Source organism: Etheostoma spectabile, chromosome 24, assembly GCF_008692095.1.
Source record: "Etheostoma spectabile isolate EspeVRDwgs_2016 chromosome 24, UIUC_Espe_1.0, whole genome shotgun sequence".
Taxonomy (NCBI): domain Eukaryota; kingdom Metazoa; phylum Chordata; class Actinopteri; order Perciformes; family Percidae; genus Etheostoma; species Etheostoma spectabile.
In genome coordinates this window covers 11,401,256-11,428,306 of record NC_045756.1, presented here as the reverse complement: position 1 = coordinate 11,428,306, position 27,051 = coordinate 11,401,256, and the positions used below count along the sequence as shown (strand labels likewise).

At 40.2% G+C, this 27,051-nt stretch overlaps 1 protein-coding gene across 2 annotated transcripts; it reads left to right on the top strand.

Moving 5' to 3' along the window:
• Window positions 1–27,051, top strand: LOC116674134 (sodium/potassium-transporting ATPase subunit alpha-1). 2 transcript variants are annotated; one of them, XM_032506629.1, is made up of 23 exons: window positions 1–177; window positions 1,760–1,870; window positions 11,764–11,823; window positions 12,461–12,562; window positions 13,130–13,231; window positions 13,328–13,441; window positions 14,253–14,387; window positions 14,772–14,889; window positions 15,091–15,359; window positions 15,472–15,780; window positions 16,883–17,017; window positions 17,288–17,480; window positions 17,589–17,764; window positions 18,991–19,127; window positions 20,830–20,980; window positions 21,078–21,246; window positions 21,360–21,514; window positions 22,381–22,504; window positions 23,459–23,604; window positions 23,711–23,841; window positions 24,197–24,301; window positions 25,402–25,493; window positions 26,865–27,051. In XM_032506629.1, exons 1-23 carry the CDS (start codon window positions 166–168, stop codon window positions 26,891–26,893), a joined length of 3,075 nt encoding a protein of 1,024 aa, XP_032362520.1. In that variant the 5' UTR covers window positions 1–165; the 3' UTR covers window positions 26,894–27,051. The 2 variants fall into 2 exon arrangements, with proteins under 2 accessions (XP_032362520.1, XP_032362519.1); XM_032506628.1 differs by lacking the exon at window positions 1–177 and adding an exon at window positions 459–548.

The window sequence follows — 27,051 nt, the reverse complement described above, 5'->3', positions numbered from 1 at the left end:
AAGACAGTCATGGGTATATAGGTAGGCAATGTGGACCAATCTGCCTTGCTCTGGGGAGGGTGGAAGACAGGAAACAACAGGGCTGAGAGAGAGGGTGTGTGTGTGAGAGAGGTGGAGGAAAGTTGCAATTTAAAAAGACTAAATTGACAGTTGTCAGACTTGACCATGGGGCTGGGAGTAAGTATTGGAGCCTTGTTACATGTTTTGGACTACTTTCTCATAGAAGTTTGTTGGCCTCTTTATTCAAATGACAACCTAACTGACCGTTTTTAACCAAAAGCAAAGTCAGCTGGTTACGTCAGGTACAGCTAGCTGTTTTATATCCATTTCAATCAGGAGAGACATGTTTGCAGGTCTATTGTACAGCGCAATAAAAGGTACAAAGTCTTTGGCGATTGCTATACAAATCATTCGTATATCTATATCTAGGGGTAGAGAACCATCAGACCCCCCCCAATGGAATTTAGACACCGATGGTGGCGACGAAGGAGCCCGAAGACCAGACCGAAGGAGGCTCAGGACCGGTCAGCTGGAGTAGAGGACTGGAGGTGGAAGGGGGGGTGGAGGGTCGCACTCTTTGCCTGCAACGACAGCCGATAGCAAAGGGAGAAACAGACTATTTAAAGCAGCGTTGTGACTCTGTGATTGGCCCTGGCCATTTGTGTACAATTCTGATTGGTTCAACAGGAAGGTGAACGGCTCCAACAGCTGATTAGATTTAGGTAGAGAGCATTGATTAACTGAAAGGATTTACACTGAGATACATTTCAGTCAGGAGAGACTGATTTGCAGATATGCAACAGTTATACACAGCATGATAAAATATACAGTTATTTGGACAACAGAATTGATTAAGGAGTGCATCAATTAACAGTTAGGTCTTCCTGAAAGAATTTACGCTGAGCTACATGAGTTACTTAAACTGTCAAATGGTCGAAATGGCTTTGGACGGAGGCTCGTAGAGAGCATGTGGGCAATGGTATATGGTCGAGCGAGCTAGAGAGTGACTGAAGAGAGGGAGCTGTGTTAGAACAAAGCCGGGAATCAGTGAAATTAAATGTGGTTTTCGCCATTTTAATACCACTAGAAATGCAAGTGTAGCAAGTATCTCACTACACGTTTATATTTTAAGATGCTTCAAATAATATTCATCTACAAAAAAAAGTCGGAAGTTAGAAACGAAGTACAGAGAGTTGTTGCTATGGAGATGTTGCAAACTGGCAGGTTTATGAAAATTGCAAACTGGCGCATTGCAAGTTATTGCAAGTTTCAACCTAGCTTGTAACAAATATTTGATCCGAACCAACTCACTGCATGAATGTATTATTAAGTACATGTTAGCAGCTTTGGGCTGGATTCCAAAATTTGAAAACACCCTAATCTGCCACTGACTGGCTGGTACTTGACTGATTGATTGTTAGTTCAAATATTTAGTCAAAATAATTACACCGAATGGAGGATTGCATTGCCACTTTGCATTTTGAATTGTCATTAAAATAAAGAGGCCAAAAAACGTCCATAGTATCTTATTTTCGAAATCTGCTGTGCAAGTGTTAAGGAACTCTTCGATCCTCTTCAAGAAGAGATATTTATGAGAATTATTCACAATCCTTCTAACAAAGATTAACATGCATTTTATTGAACTGCAACGTTGACACTTCGTGCTGCTCTTGCAATTTAAAAGATAATCCTAAGAGCAAACTCGTCTCACATCATCACTCAGTCTTATTCAGAATCTTATTTGGGTTCTTCAATCCAGAGAGGGAAAGATGATTATAAACTGGCGGCAACCACGGACGGTGGAGACAAGAAGACGAAGAAAGCTCAAGCAAAGAAGGATATGGACGATTTGAAGAAAGAAGTTGACCTGGTGAGTACACAAACATCACAGTGTACACATAGTTACGCTTGAAGGAGATATATACGCTACACTGACCGCACAGACACACCTGGGCCTTCCTTTAGACCACAGACAGGTGTAATACTGCTCCATCGTCCACCCCCCCCGTCCTCAGTTGCACACCAACCAACTCTTTCAGTCCTCCAATTAGGGGAAAATATACTTTGGCAGTGCCGGCTTAAAATCATCTGTCTTAAATTTTTAAAGTTGCAGTACAGGTTAGTACTCTGAAGACGAAGCAAGCACCGTCGAGTCCAAACCATGTTTAACGTAACTAAAAAAATTAATAGAAGCGTATACATTATATGCAAAAAAGTATACATTATTGTTATTATAACAACACTCCTACTCAAAAAGAGATTTAAATTTCAATTCAATGCATTTACTATAGAACTGTATAACTTTCATTTAATTTCAGTTATTACACAGGATGGTTAAAAGTAACATTAAGTTACAATATAAACGGGCCTGGTTCAGTTTAAAACCTGGTTTCCAGCAGGTTCTTGTTCTGCAGAAATCACAGAACACAGTTACGGTACATGAGGACAGAAACATATGTACAGGACATTAACATAGGCTAGACGGACAAAGACAATACAAAAAGAGCAAAAAAGACTAGGACCATACATGAATGATCAATATGTGCAAGTGTAACTGTTGAGAAGGAACAGTTTTTTGTATGTCTTTTTGAAATTAGTGTTCTGATGTGATGGGGAATGTCATTCTAAATGTGGTGTATGTATAAAAAAAAAGGATTTCTGACCTTAGTTGTTTTTGACTGGAATGAATGCCTGTCAGACTGACCCGGTGAGGCGTACTGGTCTCGTGCTGTGTGTCGGGAGAAGTGCAGCAAGTGTTGCTGAAGGGCCATTTTGAATCTGAAAATAAAATGAAGACGTTGGTAAAGCACTGAAACAATTACGACACATCATAAATTACGGTCGGTTTTCAAAAGGCATTTGAGGAATTTCAAAAAGCAAATAACAACGTTGCTTTAGCGACAAATTATCTCTCTACACCCCACCACACAGTAACTCCAAAACACTACATATGACTGACAAAAAAAACATTCTCACCACATCTGTATTCACCTTAAAGGACTGCAACTTCCTCATACAGTAGACCCGTGATGAAAAAAAGTAAGTCCACGGGTCTACTGTATGAGGAAGTTGCAGTCCTTTAAGGTGAATACAGATGTGGTGAGAATGTTTTTAATGTAAGTCATGTGTAGTGTTTTGGAGTTACTGTGTGGTGGGGTGGGGGGGAAATGCTGGGGTAACTGATAAGGCCAAGATTGATAGAGTGACTAAAAGGGCTGGGAAAATGGTGGGAGAGTCAAATACAGTGGATCAGGTATATGAAGATCATCTGGTAAACATGACACAGGAAATAACGAGGGACCCGGGTCCCCCTCTTCATGGTAATCTGACCGGCAGGGTTATAGAGCGCAGTGATGATATAAAACCCATGTGGATCAGTTATATGCAAATACACTAAATACATGCAGGTGAATTCAAGAAGATGTGTGAAAATGCCCTTACGGTGGTGATCCTCATGACCTTGTGACGCTTCTGTCGCGCCGATGAAAGCTGGCCAATGCTCATTTTTATGGAAATGATTCCGATGAACGGATTCTATCCAGTAGAACGAGATGAAAATCTTTCAAACTGACCTCTGTCGATCTGAAGTGAAGACAGATTCAACAACTGTACGGCCGATTTCTGGCTTAAAATGTTTTCAGAAACACGTTTCGGTGAACTATTTTTGTAAAATATGACATCATATTCCATTCGAGCCGCCATAACAGTGGTTTGAAAGTCTCGAGCCGCCAGACCCACGTGACAATTTCGTCAAATCAGCTGCAAGTCAGGGGCGTGGAGCATCACTAGGGATGTAAGACGTCGCGACACCCCGCTTCAGTCAACATTCTGATTAAAAACGTTTAAAATAATACACTTTTATTAAAATCTGTATAAAAAACTAAAGGAAAATAAAATAAAAGACAGGCACTGTTAATAGTTCTTGCAGAACTACAGTCTAAATACCTCTATGGATAATGCAAAAGGGTTTGGGGAGTGATCTACTTATACTCCAGGGAGTGACGTTGGGGAGGGGGGGGGGCTGGCCCTTTCATTCTCTGATTCCGTTCCCGTTTAGTCATAAAAGAGACTCTTATCACACACACACAGGTCCAGTTAACTTGGTCACGTTCCTTTAATTAGCTTATACAGGCTTATACACAGACACACTTTAGGTGTAGCCTACTTCATAGTAGGGGGGGGGCAGTAGCTCAGTCCGTTGGGAGTTGGGTTGGGAACTGGAGCGGTGCTTGTTCAAGTCCGCGGATGGCCAAAGTATGGTGGTTGACTGTTAGCTGGAGAGGTGCCAGTTCACCTCCTGGCACTGCCAAGGTGCTCTTGAGCAAGGCACTGAACCCCCAACTACTCTGGGTGCCTTTCCATGAAGGAAGGGAGAAAAAAATGTGCTGGGGGCAAACACTTTTGCTTGACTCTGTTTTGCAAGATTGCAAGTTTTATTTGCGAGATATTGACTTTGACATGGAGAAGAAAAAAAATAAATTAAATTAAAAAATAAATTATAATAAAACAAACATGTACCTGAACAATCACATTTGCGAGATCTTGACTTTGTTCTGCGAGATCTTGAGTTTTATTTGCGAGATCGGGACTTTAACATGGAGGGGAAAAAAATTGAAATCTAGCTAGCTATGGTATAGCTGGCTAGTATCTAGCTAGCTATGGTATAGCTGGCTAGTATCTAGCTAGCTATGGTATAGCTGGCTAGTATTTAGCTTGCTATGGTATAGCTGGCTAGTATCTAGCTAGCTATGGTATAGCTGGCTAGTATCTAGCTAGCTATGGTATAGCTGGCTAGTATTTAGCTTGCTATGGTATAGCTGGCTAGTATCTAGCTTGCTATGGTATAGCTGGCTAGTATCTAGCTTGCTATGGTATAGCTGGCTAGTATCTAGCTAGCTATGGTATAGTTGGCTAGTATCTAGCTTGCTATGGTATAGCTGGCTAGTATCTAGCTAGCTATGGTATAGCTGGCTAGTATCTAGCTTGCTATGGTATAGCTGGCTATTATCTAGCTAGCTATGATATAGCTGGCTAGTACCTAGCTAGCTATGGTATAGCTGGCTAGTACCTAGCTTGCTATGGTATAGCTGGCTAGTATCTAGCTAGCTATGGTATAGCTGGCTAGTACCTAGCTTGCTATGGTATAGCTGGCTAGTACCTAGCTAGCTATGGTATAGCTGGCTAGTACCTAGCTTGCTATGGTATAGCTGGCTAGTATCTAGCTAGCTATGGTATAGCTGGCTAGCTATGTGGCGAACTCATGAACTCGCCATTTCATTGTATAAAATGTTCACGATAAACGGCCAACATTGTGTTTTCATTGTTCCTAAACGTTTACATGCGTATCAAAATAAACAATGGATGTAATTAGACAGCCCAGGAGATGTAACCTGATGTAATCTAAGATAGATACATGCATTAAGATCAATAATGCTTACTCTTTGCCTTAAAATTGAGCAGGAGATTTTACTCAGGAAATTTACCACAAAGATCAATTACTACCACTAATCCACAGTGCTATAATACAACCATGTGTATTATGTGCAAACACCTCTCTCTCTCTCTCTCTCTCTCTCTCTCTCTCTCGCTCTTTCTCACTTTTGATTTCTTTAACAGGCTGTAAGGTCGAGGTTTATTGATGCTGAAATGGAGAATACGAGTTGCGCATACTTTACATAGAGTGAGCAGAAGCTTCTTCTGGAAGTATGAAGTGAAACACATTCTTTCCACAAAAAAAGAAAAAAGACCTGACCAACTGAATGTTTACTTTTTTTTTTTTAATTTCAAATAACTGACTCCTGCTATTATTGTAAACTATCATATGTATATTATTTAATTAGGTTTCTAAGGATTGGACTAATTAACAGCTGTAGCGTTCTCTTTGCCTTAACAGTGAGCAGGAGATTTAACCCACTAGATTTACCATGAAGATCAAGTACTACCACCAAAGTACATTATGTGCAAACACCTCTTTCTCTCTCTCTCTCTCTCTCTCTCTCTCTCTCTCTCTCTCTCTCTCTCTCTCTCTCTCTCTCTCTCTCTCTCTTTCATTTGGGAAAAAATGTAAATTTCCTGAGAAACATATTAACTTCCACTGCTTACCCCTAAAGGCAAATGAAAAGTAACTCTTTGATTGGTTTTGGTTAAAGGTACAACATGTAATTATTTCTGTATTGCATTTTAAACTGGGCCTACATTAAAGTGTAGGACAACCTAAAGCCTTTACATGCCTTTTTAGTGCATAGAATAATAAGCTATTAAAATAATAATTGTTGGCGTGATTTTATAAGTTACATCCACGTGGCACAGTGAATTCTTAAGATTAACTGTATCTGGTGTTGCTACCTTAGTGACTAGCATCATCAGTGGGGATTTATATTTGCTATCAATATGTTGGATTCAAGTTTAGACATTTAAAAAATTAAAATTAAAATTTTCAAAGATTAAGAATAATTTGGAGGCCCCCCCTGCAGTGACTCTGGGGACCCCCTGTTGAAAACCCCTGGAATAGAGTGCTGTCAATCTGACAATTGTGATTTCCATTGGATAGATTTGATTTATTTTATTTTCACAACAAAAACATTAAAACAGTATTATATGTTTCACAAAAAAATATGTAGTGGACAATGGCCGAAAAACCCTCAAGGGGCTTAATAAGTGACAATCTCCATAGAAACGATTACATTTAACAATTTAAAAACAATTGATATAATATTATGTAAAAACAGAGTACTGTCACTGTGCTGCCCGTTCCGTTTTTCCCAGCCCTTGACCCATGACCAATAAATGTTTCCATGATAACTATCAAAATTTCTGATACCATGGAACCAGCACTGGAATCCAGTGGCAGACTGAGACTATAGAGAATTTTTATTTTGAAGAAAACAAGCAAAATGAATATTGAATATTACATTTTGTGATCTTTTATTGAGCAGAATTACATTGTGTTGTTTTATCCTATTCAATATATCCTTTGTTTCCAAGCATAATTTCTATGCCGTATTCTGGATAAAATCTCTCTGTTTACATCTATTGTTTTGGTTGAGAGACAGAAATTTGCATATTGTACATTTAGTGAGCAGTGGTTCGAAAATGTATATTTTAGACTATCATTCATTCGATCCGCCATTGTCTGCCATGATGTTTCATTAATGCAACCGAGTTTTCTACATCAAATATTATATGCTTTTCTTTCTTGTGTATATGCATGGACATAGAAAAGAACGACACAGACAATACTGCCTATACTTTAAAGTATAAAGATAATTCAGTGGGGCGGACTCTCTCACCCATGTGGGCTGAGTCCTGCAGCGGCCCGGGTTAAAATCTGACCTGTGGCCCTGTCATCCCCGATCTCTGTCCCCCTTTCCTGTCTCTCCACTGTCACTATGATAAATGGAAAAGCCCCCAAAAATAATCTTAAAGATAAAGATAAGTAAACAATATATGCAATGCACACTGTCAACATGATTGCAACAGCATACAGTATAGTGTAGGCTATACTGTACATTCATGAAACACAATGTAATTCTGCTCAATAAAACATAACACAACACAAAATATCACATCACCTAAAATAAAATGTTCATTATTAATTTTGCTCTATTTCATTTTAAACAAATTCTCTCTACAGGCTCAGTCTGACACAAACAAACATTCCACTACTCGTTCCATGGTATCAGAAATGTTGATAGTTATCATGGAAACATTTCTTGGTCATGTGACAAGGGCTGGGAAAAATGTCAGATCAGGCAGTTCATTGACAGTACTGTGATCCAATGGAAGCACTCTAGCCCAGGGACTTTCAACAGGGGTTCCCCAGAGTTACTGCAGGGGGGCCTCCAAAATATTGTTAATCTTTGAAAATTTAAATTTTTTAAATGTCTAAACTTGAATCCAACATATTGTTAGCAAATATAAATCCCCACTGATGATGGCAGTCACTAAGGTAGCCATCCACAGATACAGTTAACTTAAGGATTCACTGTGGCACATATATGTAACTTATGAAATCATGCCGACAATTGTTATTTTAATCGCTTGTTATTCTATGCACTAAAAAGGCATGTTAAGGCTTTAGGCTGCCCTACACTTTAATGTAGGCCCAGTTTAAAATGCAACTTCATTGTATACAATGTAGGGGGTCCACGCTCCATCTCCCTTTCAGTTAAGGGTTTCTTGGCTTAAAAAACGTTGAAGAACTCTGCTCTAGCCCAATGGATTCGGTGGGTGGGGGGGAATCATGTTTCAGGGGTGGGTCCTGTACCACCCTGTTGCCCCCCTTCTAGCCCTGCCCCTTGCCGAGACGTAACTTTTACGGATGGCTGGTGTTGGGCCAGACTCGGGTTCCTGTGGTCTGATGTGTCTGTTTTTCTACAGACCAGTAAACTGCCGTTAGCGTCGTTAGCATCCTGCGCTAGAGTTTGTGCCGGCTGAGTTAGGATTGCTGCGACCGTAGTGGCTGGCTGCTAGCTGGCTGGAGGGGTCAAAGGTCATTTGATGCCACTGACAGGCGACCAAACGAAACGTCCTGTGTCATTTAAATAAAACAACATATTTCTCTGCATTTGAACAATGTTGGAAACATTTTGGATAGTGTAATCACACAGCTCAACAACATACACAACATAGATATTTGTTTTTAATACAAAAATATTACATAGTAAACCTTTAACTAAAACCATTCAAAGAGTTACTTTTCATTTGCCTTTATTGGCAAGCAGTGGAAGTTAATATGCTACTCAGGAAATTTATATTTTTGTTCAAATGAAAGAGAGAGAAAGAGAGAGAGTCAGATAGAGATAGAGGTGTTTGCGCATAATATACTTTGGTGGTAGTAATAGATCTTCATGGTAAATTCAGTGAGTTAAATCTACTAAATTATAGTAACTAGAGTAAGCTACAGCTGTTAATTAAATCCTTAGAAGCCTAATTAAATAATATCCATATGATAGTTTCCGATAAGTACAGGGGTCAGTTAATTGAAATAAAAAAATAAAAAGTAAACATTCAACTGGTCAGGTTTTTTTCTATTTTTTTGGGGGTTTTACTCGTAAAGTATGCGCAACTCGTATTTTCCATTTCAGCGTTGATAAATCTCGACCTGACGGCCTGTACGAAATCGAACGGGAATGCAAACGATCTATTTATAGAAATGACTTCAACCAGGCTTGACGTAGTCGCACCTCCTCCGCCTGGCCTGGCTGTCACGAAACACACAAATTACACAAGGTCAAGTCTCACTTTTTCAGTTATCCTGGATTTCTAATTTCTGCTTTTGTGAAATAGACCCCTGGTCCTCACCTTAGACCACAGACAGGTGGAATGCCGCTCCCCAGGTCCATCGTTTCCCCCCCCGTCCTCCGTTTCACACCGTCCAACTCTTTCTGTCCAGCTCTTTCCCCTCCTCCTGCTCACCTGTGGTCAGATAATAGTTCTGCCTGGTCCCTCCTCCCGACCGCACCATAGGCTGGCTCTGGCAAGCCTCCACCTCTCATAGGTTTGAACCATCTACATTAAACAAGTTTAGGAAATAAAAAAAGGGTCACATGCTACCTCTAATCCTGCCAAGTGGGCTCCTCCTGCATGTCCTCCCTTACACGGAGAAGGTCAAAAGCCCTGAGCTGTCCTCCAGGCTCAAGATTTTCTTCTTCTACTACTGCGACTAGTTCAGGTGCGGGCAGAAATCGGGCAGTAAAAACATGAAATTAAAACCATGAAAGATTAAAAAGAAATCACAAAAAGGCATGCATAAAACCACGGCAAGTTTAAAAACACAATTTCACCCTGTGACACATGGAAGGGAAGGTCTGTTTTCTGTGTACAACAATAACCCCAATGTCTACTGCGAAATTTGAACCTTTTCTCAGTCTGTATCTGTAGAAGAAGAAGAAGAAGAAGAAGAAGAAGAAGAAGAAGACATGACCTTTATTTATCCTGCAAGGGGAAAATCACCTTTTATATATAAACCACTTTACTAAAATGTACAATAGCTGCATTTTGTCGGCAGAAATACATTTATTAAAGGTGTTTTTTTGAAGTGATTTCTCTGTTCTTAATGAACTTATCCAAAACTGTTTGTCTAAAAACTACCCTCCAAACGGTTTGTTGAAGACAAAGGGACGTTTAACTTCCGTAGCGTAGTGTCCTTCACAAGGTGAGCCCACACGGAGGCCGGTTCAGGTCTCATGTCCCTCTCGGAGCACTAAGTAGACTCCAGTGAACATGTTCAGGTGTCCTGCTAATGATCTAATCATAGTTTAATACACATTTTCAGTCATTTTTGCTCTAAATTGGTCTTTGATTTTCACAAGGTCATCAAGTAAAGCTAGACTGTGGCAGACATGCTGGGAGTCGCAGAGCGCTGCAGGTTAATAGGCAATAGAATTCCCACATTAATGATTATTGTCCTGGGTACGTCTCAACAAAGTCCTGCCGCCCACATGCTGAAGGACATGTCAATGCCATAGCAACCATAACTAGGACCGTAACAATTATTACATAATCTCTAATCGCAAGTATTTTATTTCTGTGTTTAATGGCAATTAGTTGTTAACATTAGCTAAGGTCCTACAGTAGATATGCCCAATTGCAATTATAAAAGTGATTATTAGTGTTTTGTCTTTTATTGGTGAGGATAATTGTTCTATTGTCAATTTTATGTTGATTTAAGCAAAAAAATACAATGTTTTATTATAATAATTAGGCGTAGTTTTCTTCATAACATTACATTACCTAATCTGTCATACATAACAGTGATATATTTATATAACTGTAAGTTGTAATTTCCCCATAGTGGATCAATAAAGACTATAAGAGTATACATTATTATAAATTATTATTCTTATAACAAAAAGTACATATACTGGGATTCATTCTTAACAGAATTACTGTAAAAGTAGTACATTAATACAAATTTTTTTCAATATGACTAAAAGAGACAATTACATTGTTGCAAATATTTCTGAGACACTTAAATTGCACAGTAAAATTTGGAAATGTTACAGCTCTAACCGTAGCGGCAGTTTGCCATAACCTTAATAACTTAGCATATCATTCATTGCAATTAATTCTTTATATTTTTATTTGTTGCAAAAGCAGGCGGCGTCTTTAGTGTGTCTTCCAACTCGTGAAAGTGCATTGCGTCTTCCGAAAGTCTGACTTTGAGAACAAAAACGTGGCCACAGTGATTAAATGGCATGTATTTATGATCCTCAGGTGTCAGATCTGAACAATGGTTAAAATAATAGCCAAGTGGGCAGCAGTTAAACAGTAATAACAGCGTAGGCCGGTCTGTATGGAGCCAATGAAGCCAACATGTTAATCATTATTGGGAAACAGTGGTCGCAACATAAAATCAAATGTCTAAAAGTCCAACTGAAAATGCTATATATAGAACAATGAGCAATTTGATTTAGTTTAACATTGATGATGTCCAGTTGAAAGTAGTTGCCTTGTCTCGGATGAGTCCGTACCTTACCGAGCTAATTGCGGCTTTGCTCTTGCGTTTGGCTGCAAATGTTCAACCATCAGCCGACTCTAGTTTAAAATCACGCTGCATGGACCGGCATGCATCCATAATCCAGATGACTGATTTTGCCTTGTCATTTTTATGTCCCCTGTGTCCCTCTGGAGGACATGACAGGACATTTTTTAATCCTCAAAGGAGATGATAATATCTGGGGTTTTAAAATGACAGGGATTTTAGCTAAATCTCAATCACTCTCTCTCTCCCTCTCTCTCTCTCTCTCTCTCTCTCCATAGGATGATCACAAGTTAACCTTGGATGAACTTCAGAGAAAATATGGAACTGACCTAACCAGGGTGAGTAACCCTGCATGTGTGTGTGTGTTTTTTAGTTTATACATGTGTGTGTGTTCTTTGTGTTGGTTTGTGTGTGTGGGTGTGCCAATGTGTGTGCCACAGAAGAAGACAAGCCCTGAGGCCAGGGAAGGTCTTACTCTCCACATACACAATTCCACCATTTTAATGTACATATTAAAGACATGTACTGTAAATGCAAAGTAGTGATGAAACAGAACATTGACCACGTTGAAGAATGCACCGTTCATAACAGAGATACAACTTGATTGTCTTGTTTGCCTCTCTCTCACTGGTTTCCCCCTATTTCTAATCAAATCCCATGTTTTGCGTTCTAATAACACAGACTCATTGAGATTACTGACATCTTACTTCCTGTAGATGTGGTTTGTTTTTGTTTCATTCCTACTTTAATCCAACACCTCCTGAAGTAATAGCGGTAAATCTGTAAAACTTTCAAACAGGAAACATGTGACTCCGTCATAGCTTTACCCTCCAGTAAAAGAGGACAAAGCTGTAAAACCCGTACTCACAGGTTTACCATGATATTACATAGTTGACACTGTTCACCTAGCTCCTTCTTTCCGTCAATCTGCCAGTCTGTCTGTACGTCTGTCTGTATTTTTATCTCTCTTTTTAGGGTCTTTCCAACAGCAGAGCAAAGGAGATCCTGCTCCGAGATGGCCCCAACGCCCTCACGCCTCCTCCAACAACGCCTGAATGGGTCAAGTTCTGTAAACAGGTAAAAGTCACTTCTTCGGAGTTGGAATTCCAGTTTGGGACTGTGCATCATTTTTCATGCAAAACAGAAACCTATTTTACAAGTTTAGAAAAGCAAATTCACATTGATTGGACAAAGAGGGAAAAAACAATAAAGTCAGAGTCTACATCCTTGATGTTACACTTCCGGGATTTCTCCTCTGCCACAGGAAATTCCGCCAGAAGAATGTATTTTCACCTATGTCCTTTTCCTTCCACTTTTTTGCGTTGAAATTTGGATTTAAGAGGACTATGGTTAACTGCTCCTCAGATTTCTGCAGGGTAAATTAAGACAGTTAGCTAGACTGTCCAATGTGATTTTAACAACAAGTTCCTTCCTGAAGCTATTTTGGCAGCGGCTCCGTGCAGAGCTTAGCCCCGCCCATGACTATTGTGATTGGTTTAAAGAAATGCTAATAAACCAGAGCACGTTCTTCTTCCATCCCGGAATGCTGTGTGGACTAGCCAGACCCTCCCTTGTGGAGGAAGGTCTGGCAAAGCGAGAGTAGTAAAGTCATGTCACTAAAATGTTTTTTTATCTGGTTTCCAGCTGTTTGGTGGCTTCTCCATGCTGCTGTGGGCCGGTGCTTTCCTCTGTTTCTTCGCTTTCACTGTCCAGTCTATAACACAAAGTGAAATGGTCAATGATAACGTAAGGAGGTCTTTGTATAAGTTCGTGCAGATATTAATTAAATAATTAAAACACCCAAATAAGAGCTGACTAACTTTCTTTTTTCTCTCGCTGTAGTTGTACCTGGGTATTGTGCTTACATTTGTGGTCGTCATCAGTGCATGCTTCTCCTACTACCAAGATGCCAAGAGCTCCAGGATCATGGACTCCTTTAAGAACATGGTCCCACAGGTGATTTTCTTGCGACTTCATTTTTGTCACAACGTTTTAAAGGTACACTGTGTAGTGTTTTAAGTGTTTTGTTAGCTAAAATCAATCTCTTCATTCATAAATATGTCCTCATTGATTTAAAATTACCTCTGCCAAAGATGTGACTCATCCTTGTAAGAGGAGACTTTCTTATCTGTCTTATACATTGGATGGGCAAGTCCAAGGAGTGTTGTTCCGTCCATGTTGTTCCGCCATTTTGAAAAACTTTAATCACTGAGAGTGATACAGCACCAACCTACTTTTCTAGCTAATCGACAACAGGTTGTCACTGCCCCGGCAAATTTGAAAGCCTGCACTCTACTTTAGTTCACAATGGAGGATCATACTTACGTCGAGCCACAGGAGAAGGAATGCTTAACGCCAACAAAAGCAAAAAAAGGGAATTATAGCTTCTTGCTACATAGCGGCTACCATAACTGCTACACGCCTTTGAAAAAGCGAGGCGCTAGAGAGCACTGTTTGTTTGAATGCAAAATACAATTTCACCGCTAGATGGGAGAAATTCCTACACAGTGTACCTTTTAAAACAGGAAATAGCACTAAGGAAAAGCTCATGCAGTTGCAATTGTTCACAAAATGGCTAAAAATGTTGCTCATGTCATATTTAAAACAGTGACTGATGATGGAATATTAAGAAGTTGCCATATTGCTTCATCAGCATTACCACACTGATGACTCGCTTTTCCATTTATAATCTGGTTTCTTGCTATTGGGGAGAAAAGCAAGTATAATTCTCCCCTGAAAACCATATATTTCATATTGATTCTCGTAGCAAGCCCTGGTCATCCGTGAAGGCGAGAAGAAGATGATCAACGCTGAGGAGGTGGTGGTCGGAGATTTGGTGGAGGTGAAAGGTGGAGACAAGATCCCTGCTGATTTTAGACTCATCTCTGCTCACGGCTGCAAGGTCTGTACCTTAAGACTGGTTATTAATGTTTAACATCTAACAGAAAATACTTTGTTTAAAGATTTCAATTTTATTTATATATTGCGCCAAATCACAACAAATGTTATCTCACTGCGTTTTTGGGGTTATAAATCATTATTTTACTTCATCTTAATCCTTTTCTGAAAAATGTTCCTTTTACTGACTCAAAATCACACCTCAGTCTAGTTGAGGCTAGTTCCTTGGTTTAAGTTTTATTTTGACCCAAATGTGTAATATTCTATTTTCCTACTTTTGTCCGAGACCAACAATAGCAGTCTCGGACATGTCTGTAGACATCATGTCATTTTCACGGCTCTGGATATCTTTGGTATTTTATTCTTGCTTCATTTATCATTCTTTCAGGTGGACAACTCCTCTCTGACTGGTGAATCCGAGGCTCAGAGTCGCGGTCCAGAGTTCTCCAGCGGCAACCCTTTGGAAACCAAGAACCTTGCTTTCTACTCCACCAACTGTGTTGAAGGTAGAGAACTAACAAAAAAGAAGACAACACAGAAGTTGTGTAGACTATTCATTTATATAAAAGTTAATCCATGTTAGAAGAAAACTAAACTTAAAAACGTTTTATAAATTACAAAGGTTAGAAAGGTTTGGGCAAATTTATGGAGACAATGGAATTTTTTGCATCATTGTTATCACTCAAGAAATCTCTGGCTCTGTGCAGGTACTGCCAGAGGGGTCGTCATCAACACCGGAAACAGAACCGTCATGGGCCGTATCGCCTGCCTGGTTTCCAGTCTGGAGGTCGGCCAAACTCCCATTGCCATAGAGATCGACCACTTCATCAACATCATCACTGCCGTGGCGTGCACCCTGGGTGCTGCCTTCTGTATCCTCTCAATGTTCCTCGGATACACATGGCTGGAGGCCATCATCTTCCTCATCAGTATCATTGTTGCCAATGTGCCCGAAGGTCTCCTGCCTACTGTCACTGTGAGGGTTTTCAGCATTTCTGCCCGAGTCTCATTCTCTCATTTATTGATTCAAAGACATAAATAATACAAAAGAAACATTATAGTATTAAACACTTGCTTTCTGTCTCTAGGTGTGTCTGACCCTGACTGCCAAGCGTATGGCGAAGAAGAACTGCCTGGTGAAGAACTTGGAAGCTGTCGAGACCCTGGGCTCCACCTCCACCATCTGTTCTGACAAGACCGGCACCCTGACCCAGAACAGGATGACCGTGGCCCACATGTGGTTTGAGAACCAGATTTATGAGGCCGACACCACAGAAAACCAGAGTGGGGCCTCCTTTGACAAGAGCTCTACCACCTGGGCTGCCCTGGCCAGAGTCGCTGGACTCTGCAACCGGGCCGTCTTCTTGGCAGAGCAGTCCAACGTCCCCATTCTGCAGGTGAAAAGCCCATTGCATATAATATCTGCTCACCACAAAATAGTCTAAATACCTCATCAGGGGACCTTTTTGTGTGACAAAACTGAATCACATCCATATTTGGTTTTACTACAAATTGCCTTCAAACCAGCATCAATTCTTATAGGTACACTTGCAAAAAATTGGGCAACGTTGAGGATAGACGCAGTGGTCGGCCAAGAAAAACGCATCAAGCTTATTTCCCTTCCAAATGTCCAGCAGTGACATCAGCTCAGAACTGGCAGAAACCAGTGGGACCCAGGTGCACCCATTTGCTGTCCGGAGAAGTCAGGCCAGAAATGGTCTTCATCAAATTGTTTTAGCCAAAAAGCCATACCTCCGACATGGAAACAAGGCCAAGTGACTCAACTCATGTAGAAAACATAGGAACTGGGGGTGCAGAAACTTGGAAGCAATATCTCTGGACTGATGGGTCCAAATTTGAAATATTTGGCCCCAAATGTATTCTGCAGCAGGACAATGATCCCAAACATACGGCCAAGTTCATTAAGAACTATCTTCAGTGTAAAGAAGAACAAGAAATCCAGGAAGTGATGGCATGGCCCCCATAGAGCCCTGATCTCAACATCATGGAGTGTGTCTGGGATTGTATGAAGAGACAGAAGGATTTGAGGAAGCCTACACCCACAGAAGATCTGGGGTTAGTTCTCCAAGATGTTTGGAACAACCTACCAGCCGAGTTCCTTCAAAAACTGTGTGCAGGTGTACCTAGAAGAATTGATGCTGTGTTGAAGGAAAAAAGTGGTCACACCAAATATTGATTTGAATTAGATGCCTCTTTTGCTCATTCACTACATTTCGTTAATTGACGAAAATAGCCTGTTAACATTTCCATTTTCAAAGCATTCTTAGTTTACAGCCTTTTTTCATACCTGCCTAAAACTTTTGCACAGTACTGTATATAAAGTCAGCAACACAACTTTTTATCACATGTGATTGTACGAAACATTTTTGTATCTGAGTTATATCAGTTTTGATGTACAATGTATTGTAAATTAAGAATGACCAATATTTTACACAGTTTCAGTCAAAATCCAACTTTTTCCTTTGCTTAAATCCTCAGAGGGATGTAGCCGGTGATGCCTCAGAATCTGCCTTGCTGAAGTGTATTGAGCTGTGCTGTGGATCCGTTCGCGGAATGAGAGACAAATATCCCAATATTGCTGAGATTCCCTTCAACTCCATCAACAAATATCAGGTAAACAATCCACAGAGTGTACAGTATTTTGAAAAGGTTCAACCTGGTTAAGAGAGGCGAAGTCATGCAGATTTCAATAGTGTAAAAACCTTGCAAACATAGTATTGTAAGACAATACTTGCGGTGGTATTGGAGGGAAATGTTGATTTACGCCCTCTAGTTGTTGGGTTATTTCTCCAATGACCACTTTTTGATAAATGAGTACTAGCATAGATTTAGAATAAAACTGGGATTGAGTATTTAATATACTGTTGTTCCATTGTCCAAAAGCTCTCCATCCACAAGAATTCAACTCCTGGAGAGACCAAGCACCTGCTGGTGATGAAAGGTGCCCCTGAGAGGATTCTGGACCGCTGCTCCACCATCATGATTCAGGGCAAGGAGCAGCCTCTGGACGAAGAGATGAAAGACGCTTTCGAGAATGCATACGTCGAGCTGGGAGGACTTGGAGAGAGAGTTCTGGGTACAGCGAATCTCCATTCTACAGTTACATTCTTATGTCTTTAACTAGTGTGTCAAGAAACAGTCACCAGTGAACTTATGACGAGCATTTTCTTCCTGTCTTACCCAGGTTTCTGCCATTTAAACCTGCCTGATGACCACTTCCCGGAGGGCTATAAATTTAACACTGATGAGGTGAACTTCCCCACTGAGAACCTGTGCTTCATCGGCCTCATGTCCATGATCGACCCTCCTCGTGCTGCTGTACCTGATGCTGTCAGCAAATGCAGGAGCGCTGGAATCAAGGTTTGTTACCATAGTCTTTTCAGGTGTACAGTGGAGTTGGGTCGGTTTGCGGTACCACAACGATGCTGAACCGGTTGGCATTTGTCACTCTGACAAATGCTGGCAAATTAAAAAGTAGCCTACCGTAGTAAACCGTGATGACGCCATATCAGTGCTAAATCTAACTTGTATCAAAAGCAGTGATGGACAGCAGCGGTAATAGTTGAACTATTTGATTGATCAGGTAACATAGGTACGGTTGCGTCCTCCCAAGCTACATTTCCAAGAGAATTCTGCAGCTCAAGCACAGCAGACCTTTCTACTGCAGTTTGAAATAAACTGCTCAGAATCACTGACACGGACGAGTCGTGTTCGTGGATGTAAAAAAAAAAAGTCTGCTCTGATGAAGCTCGTTCTCTGAGAAAAACTCCCCAGAACTAGGTTAGTAACACTTATTTCTGGGACAGGATGCACACAGATGGAAAGGGAGAGGAGAGCAGCTCAGTGTGTCAAAGGAAGGAAATCCCCCTGCAGTCTAGAACTATAACAGCATAATTAAGAGATTACCGGTTAAGGAGAGGAGCCTGGTCTGGCTAGAAATCTCCCCAACCTGATCGGGCTGTACTGCCTTGCCTCCCTCTAGCTTTATTATATTATTGATTATATGGTAAATTAATCTGACACCTATGAAGAGAAGCTAAGATAACCAGACTCTTTCCTACTTCTAAAGGGGTTTGTGTGAAGTCACTGACTCACCTCAGGCCCTGCATAGTTCATTGTCGAAAGATGGTTGCTGCCTCGAGGACCACTCAGGTCCTTTCGCTCCGCTCCGTCGGTGTCCTCGCCGGGCCGGGCCCACTCCTCTTTTGTTAAAGTAGTTCAGGTGTAAACATGTTATGTGACTGACGGCCTGACAGCACTTCACTGCTAAGCCGAGTGACACAATGTGAAGGTCACATGTTTTGTTTGTCTACTAGAAAGTTAATGATTTTTTTGGGTTGATGATTAAGAATAAGAATAATTGTCTTAGGCAGTGTAAGTCACAAAGAAAACTAAACTGCACCGCTGATATGGCAACATTTCATATTTAAGCCGATAAGAGAAATGTTTGGTTTTTGGCTAGATATCAAACCATTTTGAAAATTTTTACACAGGCCCCAATAGTGTACATTACATACTGTATATCTACTATTTCACCAAATCCCCAATCAAGTTCTGTGTTAATACTTGACTTAATTCATCCTTAGGTTATCATGGTCACAGGTGACCATCCCATCACAGCCAAGGCCATTGCTAAAGGTGTGGGTATCATCTCTGAAGGCAACGAGACAGTTGAAGACATTGCTGCCCGCTTGAGTATACCAGTCTCAGAGGTGGATCCCAGGTTAGTACACTTACCAACAAATTGAAATGAAGTCAACAAACAGAGAAATGTCTCTTTTTAGGTAAAACAGATGTTATATTGCAGAATATTCCAATAACATTGTATCATGACATACTGTAAGTATCATGATAATATCGTATCGTCGGGCGTCCCACACCCACTTATAATAGAGCAAAACTAAATCAGAGTTGACTAACTAAATCTACTCAGCCAAAAATGGTTTTGCAATTCATTCACAGCAGATAAATACTTTACAACTAGAGCATCTCTGAGCTGGTGACTTAACTTTTTCAAATCACATACAGTACATTCAAACAATACTGTCATTCTGGGCAGAATATTCTTGTTGGTTTATCCCTTAGCATTCCCCTTTTTTCTAGAGGGGTAGGTGTGGGAAACAGAGGATGTTTCTATGGCGATAGCAGGTCAACAGCAGATTCCACATAGAAGTGGTATATATCATTTCAAAGCTGGGAACCCAAGGATGATTCTGACCTGAAACTCAGCCTTGTGTTGTTTTCTAGTCATGAATGAGAAATAAAAATAATACTACATTTAATTCATTGAAATGAGTTGGTGCATTATGATATGAGTCTATGATGGTCATTACCATGCTCACTTATGTTTAATAAGTTGTTTTAACAATTGTGTTTTAAACACAGTCCTGACTCAAAAGCAGGAAATGAGGCCCACCAACAACCTTGGTCCAAGTAGAACTCCTAATACCCTTCCCTGGTCCCAGATATAAACCAAAATGTATGCTAACTTATTTTATGTTAGATCAGGGTTTCTTGTTTTGGTCACCTGGTGTGGCGGGTGACAGTTGAGACGTAGTCTCCGATTGTTTTAATTTTTCTGTTTCTGCACAAATTTGGTGCACAATTAAACCATTTTTTAGCATTTAAGATCTGTCCAATTTCCACCAAAAGACCACAATAAGACACCAAACCCTCGAGGGACACCATGGGAAAATCCATGTTGTGACTTAGTATCAAAAACCTTTGAGATTTTTTCAAGAAATTCAATTCTTGCAGAGAATTGAAATGAAATTGAAATGTGGGCAATTGGATGGGGGTTACTTGGAAATTGCCCCTTATAGTCTACTGGTCTGTAGTTTGATCAGCAGGGTCTGGACAAATAAACCAAGCCATTGGCTGCATTTATCTTTAAAAGAGAAAATGGAAATGGGATACAGTATACAGTAAAAAGCAGGTTGCTAGTCTCAGTTGATAATAACTATACCAAGCCATGTCAGCATCAACCAGGACAAAATACGTCAGTGTTTTCATACAAACAAATACAGGCGCAATAATAAATTTGCAATGATATATTTGCAATGATATGTTTGACCTATTTTACTTCTGAAGTGCTACCTTACCTGTCTTTCCTGGATGAGTATGTAAAATGATAATTAAGGCATTAATGAGGGTTGGTGGTCCAGCTGTGTTAATCCATGCCTGCCATCACAGTGTTTATCGATTTCCTCTGCAAATTTCTTTGCAGATCCCGAGCCCTTTGTTCTAAATCCCGCTTTTTGCTGATAACACCATTATTTTGCTTTAAGCCGTGTCTGTTTTCTAAAAGAAGAACATTTTCTTTTTGCATTGCCCTATTTAAAGTATATCCCATTCTTACTTTAGCCCCCCTTTCACAGGATTTGTGATTAACGGTTGTCCTAACGCTGCTTTGATTTCCTCTCCAGGGATGCCAAGGCCTGCGTTATCCACGGCAGTGAGCTGAAAGACATGAGCCCAGAGATGCTTGACGATGTCCTGAAACACCACACTGAAATCGTCTTCGCCAGAACCTCCCCTCAGCAGAAACTTATCATTGTGGAAGGTTGCCAGAGACAGGTCAGCGTCCCAGACACACATTGAGATTAAAAGCTTCCAGAAATGTTTACTTGAATCTTGCATTGGACATCCTAACACTGCTTTCTTCTCTCTGCAGGGAGCCATCGTGGCTGTGACAGGTGATGGTGTGAACGACTCTCCGGCTCTGAAGAAGGCCGACATTGGTGTCGCCATGGGGATTGCTGGATCTGACGTCTCCAAGCAGGCCGCTGACATGATCCTGCTCGACGACAACTTTGCCTCCATTGTTACCGGAGTGGAAGAAGGTAAGACTGACACCAAGGCTCATACCTGCAGAGATGTGGAATACAGACTGGAAAAACATAAATGCAAGCGCTTGATTTTCCGTGGGTTATTAATTTCTAAAATTTTCTGTCAGGTCGTCTGATCTTTGACAACTTGAAGAAGTCCATCACCTACACTCTGTCGAGTAAAATCCCCGAGATGACACCCTTCCTCTTCTTCGTCATTGCCGACATCCCTCTGGCCCTGGGAACCGTCACCATCCTCTGTATTGACCTGGGAACTGACTTGGTGAGCTCTTTCACTGAGGGCGGATCACGTTATCTTATTTCTTAACAGTTTTTTTTTTATCATGTGTGTGACAAATTAATTATTTGATTAAGACGATGCGCATTATTCAACATTTCTGTAAATGCCCCAGTGTTAGCCGGTCGGCTAATTTTCAACTGTAGTCCTAGTTAACAACATGCATGTCTTTATGCTTGCGCTAATCACTGAGCCACCAGGCTACCTAGAAATCAAAAATAGTTAATTAGGGCCCGAGCGCCATCTTCCTTTCCTTTCCTTTTCTTTCCTTTCCTTTCTTCCGGCAAATGAATCGCCGTTTTGAGGGGCTTAAGAGACTCAAAAACTCACCAAAATTTGCGGTTGCATCAATTCTGGTGTAAATGTACTTATCTCAAGGGTTTTTGGAATAGGCACACAAAAATGGCTTGCTAGTGCCCCCGTACAAAATCTAACAAATTGAGCCCCTGCAGTACGTTTAATGTAGACTCCCCAAACTTGGTACACATATGTAGCATGGCAAGATGTACAGAAAAGCTTATTAGAGCCATACTCTAAACCCAACAGGAAGTCCTCCATTGTGAATAGAAAGTTTGAAATTAGTGTGATTTTGGCCATTTCCACATGTCGTACTTTAACAAACTCCTTTTAGAGATTTTATCTGATCAATTTCAAATTTGGTCTCTGTCATCTAAAGACCTTAATGACGAAAACTAATTAGAAGCAAAACCTTTTGTCCAACGATGTTGGCGTGGCATGCCGGCCATTTTGAACAATTATTGATAAACTTGTTGTAAAGTTGTTGTAACTTTAGTGTACACTGCTTGCAGCTTTAATTGATTTATGTTGTTTTCTTATTTGTTGTCTCCCAGGTCCCTGCCATCTCCCTGGCCTATGAAGGACCTGAGAGTGACATCATGCAGAGAAAACCCAGAAACCCTGAAGTTGACAAACTGGTGAATCAAAGACTCATTAGCGTGTCATATGGACAGATTGGTAAGCGTACCTAATGCCTAATGGTACCTTGATGATATTTAGGTGTTGCAATAATAATGAGGGCCCGAGCGCCGACAGCAGCGAAGCCTCTATTAACACTGAAGGGATTATTCCTACTTTCTTTCTTCTGGCAAATTAATCACCTTTTTGAGGGGCTGCACATTCTCAAAAAATTAAAAAATTGAGCCCCCTGCAGTACTGTCAAAATGAGTGTGATTTTGACCATTTCCACATTGTACATTAACAAACTCCAAACTCCAGAGATTTCAGCTGATCGACTTCAAATTTGGACTGTACCATCTTACATCTTATCAGAAATGGAAAGTTATTAAAAGAAAAACTTTTCGTCATAGGGCATTGCCATGGCGGGGCGGCCATTTTGTGCGTTTTGCCATTGAAACAAGAAGTGTGTGTAACTTGAGTGCACATTGTCCAATTGGCTCAAAACCGTTCAGGATTCAGAGTCCAGCCCTGTGGACATATACAGGCCAAAATTGAGTTTTGGTCATAGCGCCCCCCGCTGGCAACAGGAAATCATGTAAATTGAATGATGTATGTTAGAATGTGTGCTCTACATGTGATACTGAGCTGGCCCCTATAATTTAACCACGCCCATGTACTCAGGCCATGACCCTTTTATGGCTTTTGAACCGTTTAAGGAAGAGTCTTGTGTGAGGTATCATCAACTCAGCAGAGAATTCCTTTTTGATTGATGATGATGATGATTTGGCCTGCCGCCTATGGTTTAGCCACGGCCCCTTTCACAGCTTATGAACTGTAGAGTCTTGTGTGAGGTATAATTGAACTTAGCAGGGAGTTCCCTTTTCATTGAAGATGAGAGGAACAAGGGCCCATCCAACCCTGCTTGCAGCTTTAACTATTTGTTGCTTTTCTTAAATGTTGAACCATTTCCAAAAGACCCCTCAAAGTGAAACTGCTCCTCTTCTCTGTTAGGTGTGCAGCAGGCCATAGCTGGCTTCTTCACAAACTTTGTGATCCTGGCTGAAAATGGTTTCCGCCCCTTGGACCTGCTGGGGATCAGAGGGTTTTGGGAAGACAAAAATATAAACGACCTCGAAGACAGCTACGGACAGCAGTGGGTCAGTAACATTCATACTAAATGAATGGTATAGTTCATTCACATTTCTAATGCAAAGAACAGAATAGAAAAATTAGCTAATCTGTTTTTAACGTTGCATTCACCAGACTTATGAACGCAGAAAGATCCTAGAGTTCACATGTCAAACAGCTTACTTCGTCAGTATTGTAATCATCCAAGTGGCCGTTCTGATCATCTGTAAGACCAGGACGATCTCCATCATGCAACAAGGAATGAAGTATGTATGAAGACATAGAAAACCTTCAAAGTACAGATAGTAATTTCCAAACGTATTCAAGAAAATAAGTTTGGATAAATTCAAGCGGGGTACTTCTGTAGTCAGACTTTGTCTTGAATATTTTATACTTTTTTTAGACAACAACATCATGCATCATTAGTGTCAATAGCATGCCAAAACATCTGAGAGTAAATTAATTAAGTTAATGCATGTTAATACATGTTAATACATTAAGCTAATACATAATTATAATCACAGCTTCAAGAGTTCTCATCAAAACATTAATCAAAGTGTAGAATTGTGTCATGTTAAAAAAAAATAAAAAAATAAAAGTGTTGCCTTTTTGATTCCACAGGTCCAACCGTGTCCTCATCTTTGGTCTATTTGAGGAGGTAGCTCTGGCTGCCTTCCTGTCATACTGCCCGGGCACAGACGTTGCCCTCAGAATGTATCCTCTCAAGTGAGTAAAACACAACCTTATATACACAAACTATTCTTTGTAATTCACAAATTACACTGACTTTACTCAAAACCGAACTAAAATGGTCTAATTTTCTACAAATGTTTGTTTTTCTTTTCATGTAGGAAGGCAAATTTATGAGCACAATATGCATTCCCTTTATCCTTATTAAAGTAGTAATCCATGAAATCCTTTTTTCTGTTAATTTACTGACATTTAATGCACTTAGGTCTTCTTTCCATGTGTAAAACATTGTTTTCGTTGAATTCCAAGATGGTAAATTTTAAGTCTGTGCTGTTTTAGCTTTATTATCTTGTTAGAAAAGGTAGATATTAGCTAGTGGCGTCGATAGTTTCCACTTCAGAGGCAGCATGAAACTGAAAAGCTACTTTAATAAGGAGATTATTTTCCCAGCAGAGACCAACAGATAGCAGTAAAAGCATATTTAGCTCTGTCTCATTTTAAATTCAGAAATGACATTGAAAGGTATTTAATACTTAAGAAAGTCCAAGATTTAGATTAGATTAGATTAGATTAGATTAGATTAGATTAGAAAATACTTTTTTCACCCCACAGTGGGGAAATTCCCTTGTTACAACAGCAGCGGTTTTCTACAGTAAAAGCAAAAAAATCAAGTAAAACACACAAACAAACAGGCAAATAACAGACAATGAGCAGAAGGTATAGACTGAATGTAAAGTGGATTCAAATAAAAGTATTGTAAAGTGCGGTTGCCATATTACAAAAAAACATATTGCAGTGTAAGTAAGTGACGTTCAAATTAAATTGAATATGTAAATAAAATAATATAGCAAAAGTAGGTAACCATAATATAAATTATATTTCCCTGTGACCGTAAACAATATTGAAAAAGTAAGTACTTAATTACTTAAGTAAGAAATTTGCAGCATTTACAGCACATGCTCAATTAATTAAACATAACATTTGGCTAAATAAAGAATATGACAATGTTATGATTATCTTCTTTTCCTTTTTAGACACTCAAAAGCAGGCGACATGTTAAAGAAACACATAGACACATTTCAAATCTCCATGTGATGGTGTATGTGCTCAACCTCTGCGTCTGTGTCGTACCTTAGGCCGTCTTGGTGGTTCTGTGCCCTCCCTTACACGCTCCTCGTCTTCCTGTTCGACGAAGCCAGACGATATTGCATCAGACGCTACCCAGGCGGTAAGACTTGTACTCACTCTTCTGTTCCCCTTCTAAGGCAGTTAGAGCTTTTGTATTACACGTGTTGCTTTGTTCTCTGAATTTGGAGGTGCATGTAGGAGGCAAAGAGGACATGCATTTAAGGTTGGCCAAATGAGTAATCAAATTTAGACATTTTTTGGTGCCGTATAAAATTGCATTGCATTGCTGTCCAAAGAAAACCAAGTGGTTCCGAATTCTGTGACTTGGATTGACGTAATGGTTCAAACTTAGTTAGTGTCACCATAACTCTATGAATTTGACGTTAATGCCAATATAAATCTTAGTGTATTATTCAAAAGCAGTGGTTTATTAGTTAATTATATGTTGCAAGGTTGGTGAACAGTGTATGTTTAGCATGAGCTGTGTATATGCACCTGTGTCTAAATGTGTGTGTGGATGTCCCTGTTATTCCTGCCACAACTGCGTCTCCGCACAGACCAGTGAACTGTGGCAGATGGTAATGCCCAGTGGGATTTCAACCCTCAACCCTGCCATGGTCAATGTCTCGTTCCACCCCCAGCGCTGAGCAGAACCTGCATTCAGGGCTGGCTCTGGTGTGTGTGCATCTGAGCCCCACAGCACAGATCAGTGAACATCCCAATGCCCATCCATGCTGAATATCGTGCTACAATCAGGCAGAAAAAAAAAGAAGGCTAAACTGATTGTTAGGGAACAAAGATGGTTCCACTATGTACATGATCTAATGCTATTTTTTGAACCTGGGCTGAAAATCACTTATACAGATTCACTCAAAAGTGGAAACCATGATTCCAGTCACATAATTGTTGGCCTTCTGTGAAACCCATCTATTTATAGTGTTTTAGGCCTAAAAAAGTGAGTGTATTGAGCTTTGGGCTCAGTGGGGCCTGGTAAAAGATGCTAAATAACAGCATTCACACCGTGGACTCACACTGACTTCTAATATATAGTGTTATTTGATTGTGAGCACATCTGATGATGCGACACAAACTTGCCCGATCAGGTCATCTTTCAGTCATATGTTGACCTCAAGTATGATATCATTATTTCATGAGTAACTTTGAGACAGAAAGTCCTCAGCCTCCATGTCCCTGCAGGACACATCTCTTAATGGCATCATAAAGAAAGTCTCGGCTCTAGATGTTCAGGGCGTGTCCTGCTCAAGCTCCATAATCCGGTCTTATTTCTTTGAATCACTGTCAGCCAACTTGAGTGATGATATCATCCTGCAGTGTTAAAAATAAAGGTCACACCAAGTCATCCCTTCTTTTGATTTGTCTGTGGAAGACAACAAGAAGACTTTAGACCCCCAAATATGAGGCAAAACATCCCAAAAACTCTGTCCCTAATTCCTTCTCCTTTGGTTTCTAGGTTGGGTGGAAAAGGAGACATTGTACTAAGACAGCAAGACACAAGTTATTTATTACCATGTTACCTCCCTGTCTGAGATGAGTCAAACCCCAAAGCACAAAGCATGGATGAATTAAAAACTACTTGTATTTATTGAATGCTCCGATCTATATGTCATTCACAATAAAACATTTTCCGTAACATTGTA